Source organism: Merops nubicus, unplaced genomic scaffold (genome assembly GCF_000691845.1).
Source record: "Merops nubicus isolate BGI_N331 unplaced genomic scaffold, ASM69184v1 scaffold32999, whole genome shotgun sequence".
NCBI lineage: Eukaryota > Metazoa > Chordata > Aves > Coraciiformes > Meropidae > Merops > Merops nubicus.
In genome coordinates this window covers 1-11,173 of record NW_008633561.1, presented here as the reverse complement: position 1 = coordinate 11,173, position 11,173 = coordinate 1, and the positions used below count along the sequence as shown (strand labels likewise).

Genomic DNA, 11,173 nt, shown 5'->3' with positions numbered 1-11,173 from the left:
GTGTATGTCTAGGTGATGCAGAAGATCATTAACCATTTCCTCTTGAATTAAGGCCACATCCCCACCCCTGCCTTCCAGCTCAAGTTATGAGCTGGAATATGTTTGTTAGCTCCCATAATCCAAATCTGTAATCCTTTCCAGAATTACACACAAATATAAAGAAGCAAGAAATTGCCCAAATTTCTAATTAGAAGGTTTAACTCAATCTCTAGAAGAACACTGACAATGCTCAGTTGTAAAGTTAGCAAAATTTTCATCCTCATGCCATAAACAAAATGCAGCCATCGAAGAGTCTTCAGATTAAATCTAAATACACAACTCCTCTTTGGCAAGGATGGTTCTGCTGTTTCACATCACCAGTTAAAAGGGCAGCCTGCAACAAAGCTCTGCTGTACCCTGCAATAATACTGCTGAAGCCATGCCATAGACCTCCTTCAGCTAACACAGGTCTGCTGGTTTTGGCCTGGACAGGGGTAGTTTTCTTCACAGTAGCTAATAAGAGACTTTGTTATGGATTTGTGCTGTAAACAGTGTTGGATTATACAGGGATGTTTTCATTACTGCTGAGCAGGGCTTACACAGTGCCAAAGACTTTTTTGCTTCTCACACCACCCTACCATTGAGTAGACTGGGTGTCCACAAGAAGCTGGAAGAGACACAACTGGGACAGTAGACCCCAACTCAGCATATAATGCTGGGGAAGGAGGGTGGGGGGACATTCCTACTGATAGTGTCTCTCTTCCCAAGTCACTGTTACACGTGACGGAGCCCAGCCTTCCTGGGGATGGCTGAATATGTGCCTGACAATGGGAAATAGTGAAGGAATTCCTTACTTTGCTTGGCTTGTGTGTGTGGCTTTTGCTTTACTTATTCATTCACCTTTACCTCAACTGACAAGTTTTCTCACTTCTACCCTTTTGACTCTCTCCCCCATCCCACTGGGGGCAGTGAGCGAGTGGCTGCATGCTACAGAGCTGCTGGCTGGGGTTACATCATAGCAGCAGGTTAGCTGGCTGGCACAAACTTCATCCCTCATTCACACACCGTGTAAACTTCCAGGCTCTTGCCTTGCTGACAGCTGCAGCTGTGGAGAATCTGTTGCTGATAGACAGGATTTCTTCAGCTACACTATTACCTCGATGAAATGAAGCTCATGCCAATACTAAAACCCTGACATGAAACTAGGAGAAGTTAACCCAAACCTAGGATTTTTTTCACCCTCTTGCCAAATACACTCATCTTGATAACACCTGTCACATTTTAGTCATATGCCTGTAGAAGCTAACAGGAGGACAATATTAATACTATAAAAAATGCTAATCCTCCCTACTGCCCTCATGAAGATGGGGAGGTGGGGGAGGCACCACTGTTTGCACAGTCCATTAACATTTCCAAGACTTAAGGGCTTCCACCTACATCTCTACAGCCTGTCTTGTGTCACTGTGCAGCCTGCCCTTGGGTTCCACTTCGAAAGCTCTCATCCACAGGCTCACCGAGGTGGAGGGTGCTTCTGTCCTTTTACTCCAAAGCACGTCCCATCTCCACGGCCTTGCACTGGGGAGTCTGAAACACTGGTGTGTCTGTTAAGTCAGGATTCTGGAGGAAATTGCAATCATTCATATGTGAATAGCTTTGCTCTAGGGATTTTAGTTTATAACATTATACTAGGGAATAGGATTCTGCTTTATTCTTAGAGGAATAGTCCTGAAAGTCCCTTGTACAAAGATGATATTCCAGGATGCAGGAATGTGGGGTCTACAGAAGACCTGGCTTTTAATTCTTAAGTATAACTGAATTATTTTATCTCTTAACTCTTTTACCACTAACTCATAATTCATCCTCCTTCCTTTTCTTGCTACTCACCGCAGATTTTGCATTCCACAGGAAGTTCACAGTATTTGGCTCTACACTGGGGACAGAAGTATCCACCCACTGAAACACCTGTCTCACTGTTGTTATCCAATTGCCTGTGGTAGAGAGAGACAATTTAACACCTAAGAGATAACACCACAATAACACACAACCACAGTATAGTACATAGTTCTCACAACAAATAGTTTAAAAAGTTTCAGTAGCTTCCATGCAACAGTTCCACGTGCATGGAAGCATCAGAAAGCACTTGCTTGATAGGGTGAGATCAGCAATCATATCTTCCCAAAGAAACAAAGATTCCATTCTCCCACATACAGGATATCTTTGAAAAATAAAGTTAGGAAAGCTAGTATCTCTGCTTACAGACACACACGTACTCTGAACTGACTTTAAGAAGTACATTAGTACTTACTCTTTCAGGCAGCAGATACTGTTTCCTTCTGAAGATTCAAACTTCCCTATCATCCCTGAAAACTATGGTCCCTTTCACTGAGAAGAGCACTGGCATATTAATAAAATGAGGCCTCTATTTTAAACTTCCCTTTACAGTCACATTAGTAAACAGATAAAAAATACTTTCTTTCAGATAACACCCCTCATCCTCATCATTATCTTCACAGTGATAAAAAAAATTAAGAAATACAAGTAAAACTGGCAGTAATTACTTCAATACCTTGCAGCACACTTGTGTTCTAATCACTGCACAACACAACTAAAAGCCATTTGCTACCCTCAAAAAATTTAGACGTATATTTAAAAAACTATATTTACCAGAGGTATCTATGGCCACACATTAGATGTGCAAACGGAAATAAAATTTCTACTGAGAAGTCACAAGACGTTACTTAACTCATTTTCTTCAGGTAATTTTGCAATATTTGCACTGACAATCAGATTTTCTAAGTCTGACCAATTATTATTGACTTATTAGTTCATTGAATTCTAATCAACTCTACTTACGTCATGCTAAAAGATGGCTTTACGTCTTGATCAGATAGAGAAGCCATGGCATGCTGAGGGAAACCTGAAGACAAAAACATCCCACATTACCATTTTTAAACACACACATAAGTAATTTCAGCTTCTTACTTCAGTCGAAAAGTTTAAAGACTAGTCTAAATGTTAAGGCCTATCTCCTTCTTGTTATTGGAGGAAAAGTAATGCAGTCTTATCTGGTATCAGATTCTTCCTAAAAGTGTCTACTTATATCCAGCAACAAATCCCTCATTGTATTTCCCTCAGCTGAAAAAAACTCTTCTCATGGACTTCATATTAACTGAAGCTCACTGGAACCCCATTTTTGAACAACAGCTAAAAACAATGTCCAATGGTAGGCAAGTAGAGAAAGAGCACTACACCAATGTTCACTTGAACAACGGCTTCTAATTGAGAAAATATTGTTCAGTACTTATTTATTTATTTATCTAATTAAGGGGAAAGTGTATCCCAGGGCCATATAAGACAGATGAGACTATTACAGAGGCTGCAACAAACACCATTCTTTGTACCACTACTGTTTACAGCTCAGGTCAACTGGGCAGTCAATTTTCTGACCGCTGCTCAGGCTTTACCCGTAGCAAGTAAATCTCTTCAGTATTTATATCTACACATAGACATACATATGCTCTTATCTGTGAAAACAGGTGGATGAAAGTGAAAAATCAATTTGTGGTGTAAGAGTTCCTATTCGGGTTTAACTGCATTTTAACTGCATTATTCTGGCTTAAATTTACTGAGACATACATCAGGAAAAGGTACTTAATCCATCTGCTAATGAAACACTAGAACAGTGCTCCCAACAACCATGTACTACATGGCTGAACAGATGGTTCTTACAGTTAATTAAGCTTATAATAGTTGCCTTTTGCATGGAAAAAATGAGAAACAAAATAATTTTCCATTCTTCATTTCTACATACTACATTTGTACCAGTTTCTGTACAAGGAATATCATTTCACTTTGCTTCCAGCTGGAGCTGAGTCATTCATCTGATTGGTTTTAATTCTTAACTTTATTTAAAAGCTGACTACTTTGAAGGAATGGCATCTACTTAGCAAAAAAGAAGTTAAAATAATTTTTTAAAAAGTGCCACGGCTTTATTATTCTTCTTAAAACCTGTATGGCTTTAACAAAGAAGATGCATAGAAAGAAAAAGACAAGAGTTGCAGATCTTGTGCTAGGACATTAACAAAACCATATCCTACCCATTCGAATAAGTGAGCACTCAGAATTTGGACTGGCAGGCGGAGGACTAACATGATGTGTCAGCAGTTCCTTGTAATGACTTTCATCTAAAATAACATGGTACGTTCCTGCCACAAAGAAAGAAATGCCTTACTCTCAAATTATGAGCATATAAGAATACAAACATATTCTCCAAATGACAGAAAACAACTTAGAGTTAAAAAAAAAATAAAAATTAGCCAATGCTGTTCCTAAAAACCAGTCCTGTTAATGCTACTGAAAATGACAAATTTTAAAATCAGTAACATCAGAATGTTTAACCACCTATGGAGGCCCATAGCTTTTTTGCCAAAATGACACCGTAGTAATGATATTTGAAGAATTACACCACTGTAGTAATTGGTATTAACATGTTACACTAATTAAGTTACACAACACATAGCTTTGTGTGTGGAACACTAGGTTTTAAAGTATGTCTAGTTCTTGTCTTTAGAGATGCAGCTACCAGCTAACAACAAACTCACTAAATATTGTGCATTTTGTAGATTTGGGGAACCCTTACATTTCCTGCCAGCAAAATAGAATCCTTAAATCTTAAGGAGTAAGATTTAATCCTTAAATATAAAAATGCATTCATGAACATATGACAAATGAGTGACTTAATTTTGATTTTAAACTTGCATCAATAGTGTAACTACTGAACTTGAGATACATACCACCAGTTTCTCGGGCAAGTACTGTACAAACTTCAACTTCTGCGCTTAGGCCGATGACAGATACTCTGATCTTAACTGCTTTTAAACTCTTCATATGGAAAACAAAAAAAGCATACTCAAATTGATATGCAGAAGAGAGAAGAGTGAAAAGGTGCAAAGTTTTAAATGAAAATTAATTGGTGATGACACTGCAACTGCCTGGTTTTCATCTAATCACTTGGATGTTCAATGCAGTAGTCAGACTTCACTCCTGTACCTTAATTAGATCATAGATGTTGGCTGGATCACATGTTGTCAGGCTGCTGAAGACTACCAGAACCTCTCTGCTTGTATGTCCCGGCATGTGCCTAAAGAAAGCAGACAGTTAGTGCACTTCTGCACACTAAGCTGTTGGTATTGTAAAGTTTCCAAGGACCTTAACACACTAAAGTCAGAACACAAGATGATATGAAGACCCTGACAAATTATAGAACTGGGGCAAGATCCATATCTGAACACCAGATTTTCGCTTTCCAAAAGTATCCAAAAAAACTTTCCAGTATCCAAACCACAGTATTTGAGTGTGTGTAGTTGTTCTATGACTGCTTGCTCTTATGCATAGGTTATGCATACACCTTACCTGCACTCTCACAGGTGAAATTCACCTTCTAACTAGCAACACTGCAGCAAGTGTTTCTGACTTCTTAAAATAAAAATGTCTAGTCAGCTGAGAGGTGTAATTCCATTACTTTAAGTACTGTCTTTTACTTATTAAGGGAAAACTCTCTTCCAACTAGTCCTTCTAATAATTTCTTATGAAACTGACTACTGGCTTTGATCTATCAGTATTTCTAGCTACGATTATTCTTAAAAGTCTTCCACAAACATTTTTCACACCTCAAAAATTTACATAGCAAAGAAGTTTTTTAATCTGTCCTACCCTAAAACATATCTTTCTGAAGTATGCCAAAACTCCCACCAGATTACTGTGATTCAGTGCTGGTTTTTTCCCCTGTTTTCTTATCATTATTAACCCCTAACTCTGCCCTCTCTCATACCTTAGCCCTCTAGTGCAAAATAATTGCAAGGTCTTTCAAGAACATATTAAAACACAACAAAATATCATCAATTTAGTTTTAAAATATTGGTGCTTTCTGTATGTAGTATACCTCTGAAAAGAAGCATCTTGTATTAGAAAATTATTTTCTGCACTACTAGCATATTTAACTTCTTAACAGTTTGTACTGTAAAGTGACAAAAATCTGCCTTTTAAAGGCTCAAGTCAGCATGATGCTTGTAAAAAATACTGGCCCTGCCCCTCCAAAATCTCACAATCAGCTTTGTACCAATTACGGGAAACAAAGGAAAAAAAAACCAACCACCTCCATGTATATACTAACTTTAAGGTCTGCATGGCCAAATTTAGGGAATTATATAGAGATGGCTCTCCAGTGCAGTTCATATCCACTGCTTTCTTCAGAGCAGTTATGTGCTTTTTTGAGTTACCTGTAAGTGAAACAAACGATTCACCTAAAACACATATTTAAATATTTCAACTATTTTGACTTGTTATTTAACGAAATGCACTTGTACAACAACAGTTGGCAAACTGTGACTTGTAACTCCACATTTCTTCTTAGAAACTGGCATCTTGATCATATTGTAGAAAACAATAAACCAATACAATAACAGAACAGCATTTACTCTGTGGGCACTCAGTTGTTAGAAACTTTCAGGTAACTTGCAATAACTTATCTTTTAAATTAAAAATACAATGTTAACACTACTACACTTGCAGCAGCATCTTTCAGGTAGAACTTGTAACATCAACACAACAAATGAGAACATCTCTAATTTAAAAAAAAAATACTACCTCCCTACCTGAAAGTTCTGTCATTTTTTCAGCTCTTTTATTCTTGGTTACAATTAAGCCAATCTAGAGAAGGAAAAAAAAAGGCAAAGCTTTTCTTAGCAAGTTTAAAAATAAATTGATTAACATTTTAGCTATATTTTGCCTAACACATTTTTATGGATCTGAATTACTTAACTATGCAAGTTTCCTTGTAAGTGTAACAACAGCAGCACAATGCTACCCATGATTTAACATACATTGCTGTATTTCCAGTACTTTTGCCACAACGTACAAAAAGAAATCTTCTAAAATCCTAAATGCCTGAAAAAAAATAAAATCGAGTCTTCAGTGTTGGAATCTGTGTTTATAAAAAAGAGAGCAGATGGTTTCTTATTTTCATTAGTTCAGATGGAAAGAGTTTTATCAGACTGATAAGGAAGGGATGGGAAGGAACACAGCATTTGAGAACAGTTTATGAGACACTGTTAAAACGAAATCTAACTTTTAAAATAGTTTTCACTTGTTTCTTGCATGGTTATACATACCTGACTAATAGGATTTTGGTCAAAGTATTCTTCAACAAAATATTCCAACAACTATAAAGAAAGGTTAAGACCATTAGGAACTAAATACAGTTTTATTCTGCATTCATTAAGTGGTACTTGCAAAACATCCAGTATCATTAAAAAAAAAAAAAACAAAACAATCAAAGAAACAGCTGGAAAAAAAAAAAAAAAAAGGGGAATGAGCTCTTCCTTTCCATTCTCCTCTCACCCCATGCCCTTCCACTCTTCTCCTTCCTCCTGTGTCACCCATGCAATGTGAATTTTGGAAACTAGCTGCCCCTCATTTTATTCAATTCATGTGTTAAAGTACAAGATTACTGTTGGTCTAAATGGGGATTTATGGTACACCAAAAAGCACTAATCGGTATAAAATCATCAAAACCCAGGATTCCAATGCTTAGTGTTGTTAAAGGAGACCACACAACACAGGACACATGGCTTAAGTTCTCCACAGTCCAAAGCACCAACCCAATTCAACTCCCCTCCAGCACTCACTCAAACCAGAATTTGTCCAAACCCAACTGTAGGTAAAAAAAAATTGAGGTGTGTAAGGAAAGCATGTTATGCTTTTATGGGCAAAACTAATTAAAGCTTGATTTCCACATAGCTTTCATAATGTGTCTTTCTACAATATGTCCTTATAATGTTTTTTTTATGTAAAGAAGTACTCATGCAAGGCAAACTAATGTCACACAGATTTTACTATTCAAAAACCAGGAAAATTACAGACTAGCAACTGAAACAAGGGGAAAAAAAGTAGGGGTAAGAGGAGAGATGGGGCTAGGCACACAATCTAGTCACAGGAGACTGCCATTCAAGCATTCATTCAATGCAAAATGGAACTGGTTTACAGAGAAACAGTGGATTAATAAGAGAAAACTTTCAAGTGCAGAAATACCTTCAAAGTGCAAGTAAGTCTGTTCGGCTTTAAATCCTGGTCCTCCATAGTTCTTGATCCATCAATAACCACATACAGGTGGCGCATCTGCAGTTTCAGCACAAGTGATAATCACTCACAAAACAGGAATTTAAACAAAACATTCAGTATTCCCTTTACTCCAGAAAAAAACTACTCCCTCCTTCCAGCAGGGAAAACTCAGCTATGCAATCAACAGCAGTGAAAAAGTAACACATTTTTCCCACTTTTCCCTCAAACTGAAGAAAAAAGGCTACCTTGAAATATGTACACTGTTCCCTCACTATAAGCTACAAAAGATGCACAGGTTGCACCTTCACCTCTTCATCTGAAGAGCTCAGCATTGCATGAAGTCACATTGTTATTTACAGCTTATTTAAACTGTGCTTGTTCTTCACATCCAGTTGGCAGTGTGACCCGAGTGCTACTGCAAACCACAACCTGATACCACAAACGTGCCAAGCTGCAAACGTGCGGGGTTAGCTAATGTGGCACACAGCTACAAGGGCAGGAAGGAGGATCTGGGGACCTACAGGCCTGTCAGCCTGACCTCGGTGCTGTGGAAGGTTATGGAGCAGACCATCTTGAGTGATATCACACAGCACATACAGCACAAGCAGGTGATCAGGCCCCATCAGCACAGGTTTATGCAGGGCAGGTCCTGCTTCACAAATCTGATCTCCTGCTATGACAAGATGACTCAGCGCACGAGGGAAAAGCTCTGGATGTCATCTGCGTGGACTTCAGTAAAGCCTTTGACACCATTTCCCACAGCATCCCCCTGGAGAAACTGGCTGCTCGTGGCTTGGATGGGTGCACACTTTGCTGGGTAAACCACTGGCTGGATGTCCAGGCCCAGAGTGGTGGTGAGTGGAGCCAAATCCCAGCGGGGTCCCCAGGGCTCAGTACCGGGGCCTGCTCTGCAATGTTGTTATTGATCTGGGTGAGGGGATTGAGGGCACCCACAGTGAGTTTGCGGATGATACCAAATTAGGCAGGTGTGTTGACCTGCTTGAGGGCACAGAGGGTCTTCATAGGGGTCTGGACAGGCTGGATCCAGGGACTGAGACCAATGGGATGAGGTGCAGCAAGGCCAAGTACTGGGTCCTGCCCTTGGGTCACAGTAACCCCATGCACAGCTCCAGACCTGGGGAGGAGTAGCTGGAAACTGCCCGGCAGAAAGGGACCTGGGGGTGCTGGTCAAGAGTTGCCTGAACATAAGCTAGCAGTGTGGCCAGGTGGCCAAAAAGGCCAACGGCATCCTGGCTTTTATCAGAAACAGTGTGGCCAGGAGGACTAGGGCAGGGATCATCCCCCTGTACTCAGCACTGATGAGGCCACACCCTGAACACTGGGTTCACTTTTGGGCCCTTCACTGTAGGAAGGGTATTGAGGTGCTGAAGTGTGTCCAAAGAAGGGCAACAAAGCTGGTGAAGGGTCTCGAGAACAAGTCTTGTGAGAGGTGGCTGAGGAACTGGGGTTGTTTAATCTGGAGAAAAGGAGGCTCAGGAGAGACCTTCTTGCTCTGTACAACTACCTGAGAGGAAGTTTGAACCAGGTGGGGGTTGGTCTCTGCTCCCATGAACAAGGAATACGATGAGAAGAAACAGCCTCAAGCTGCACCAGTGAGGTTTAGGTTGGATACCAGGAAAAAATTTCTCCACTGAAAGGGTTGTCAAACCCTGGAACAGACTGTGCAGGGAAGTGGTGGAGTCACCATCCCTGGAGAGATTTGAAAGGTGTGAAGATGAGGTGCTGAGGAACATGGCTTAGTGGTGACCAGGCAGTGCTGGGCTAATGGTTATACTTAGTGATATTAAAGGTCTCTTCCAACCAAAATTATTCCCTGTTTCTACGAATCTTTTCCACCTCTCAATACTTGTGCTTCACATCCCACGCCAATGAACAAAGTAAGTTTTAAAACCCCAAAAACACCTGGTAGAAAAACAAAAGCTTTGGTTTCACGCACATCAAGTCAGCAGAAGCATAGTTCAGATCAGACGTACCACCCCTGGCCAAGAAGTTTTGGACTCAGGGCAGACAAGGCTTAAGATGTTAACGTACCATTCCAAGTCTAACTTGTCCATGCTGCTCATGAAGTCTAGGAAAACACAAAAAGATTTAAGTAAGATGAATAGAAAAGAATGGTTCCTAAAATGAAAATCCAGAACCAACCCAACAGTAGACCTCTGGCAAATGTGAAGGAGTAAGAAACCACAGACACTTACTTACACTGAAAAAAGCCAGACAATTCAATTACAAACAGATTTCACGCCTCTCAGAAAACAAACAAACACTATCTCTTACTACCTGTTTTAATAAAATGGTAAAATTTTATCTAGATTTGAATGTTTCAACATAAGCTGAAATAAAACTAATCTAGATTTTATCTGGCACTTTTCTGGACACTTTTAAACAGAAATCCAGTGCCACGATACCAAAACTGATTTTGAAGTGTGATTTGTATGTTAACAAAATGTTGGAGGACTTTGTCTGGGCAGTGCAGACTGCAGTTGTGTTTTACCAGATGGAGACCCCACCTCCACAGGCAGCATACAGCTGGGGCATTCAGCCTGCACACACCCAGATCACACAGATTTAATCACACAAATTAAAAAATAAAAAACTTGAGTGTTGGCTTTGGGGTTTGTTTGTTTGTTTCTGGCAGTACCGGCCAGCAGCAGGCAATAAGCATGCATCGCGGGCGCTGAAGGGGTCAGGGCACAAGCATACACCGGTGTGCTGACACGCTTGCTCAGCCTAGAGGGCCCGTTTCCAGACCGATGAAGCTGTCACAGCTGACCAAGCCGGGCGGGCCAGCGGACACGTGGTACCTTTTCCTCTTGGCCTTGAACAGAATGTCCTCGATGGTCGCTTTCAGCGAGCCAGACTCATCCTCCTTCAGAATCTCCCTACACAAAACAGACCGTTACTGAGCAGGAGGGAGGTTTTCCCTCGTCCTTCACCCACGGGGAGGGAGGGGAGAGGAACCCCCACCATGTTCTCTCGTAGCCTCCTTCCCAGCGCTTAGTCCGCTCGGGTTCGTCGTCCATGTCCGCGGCGCGCTCCGTGGCTGCGGCGGGCGGGC

At 40.5% G+C, this 11,173-nt stretch overlaps 1 protein-coding gene across 1 annotated transcript; it reads right to left on the bottom strand.

The window, feature by feature from the left end:
* Positions 1 to 1,863: 1,863 nt before the first annotated feature.
* LOC103780613 (general transcription factor IIH subunit 2) lies at positions 1,864 to 11,138 on the bottom strand (the record flags this gene model as incomplete). Its single annotated transcript, XM_008948301.1, has 12 exons — positions 11,083 to 11,138; positions 10,920 to 10,997; positions 10,150 to 10,186; positions 8,068 to 8,154; positions 7,149 to 7,199; positions 6,633 to 6,687; positions 6,152 to 6,257; positions 5,029 to 5,119; positions 4,773 to 4,860; positions 4,077 to 4,184; positions 2,833 to 2,896; positions 1,864 to 1,967 (listed from the first exon to the last, which is right to left on the bottom strand). Coding segments are annotated over exons 1-12 (925 nt in total), but the record flags the coding sequence as incomplete, so codon positions are not given.
* Between the last annotated feature and the right edge of the window lie 35 nt (positions 11,139 to 11,173).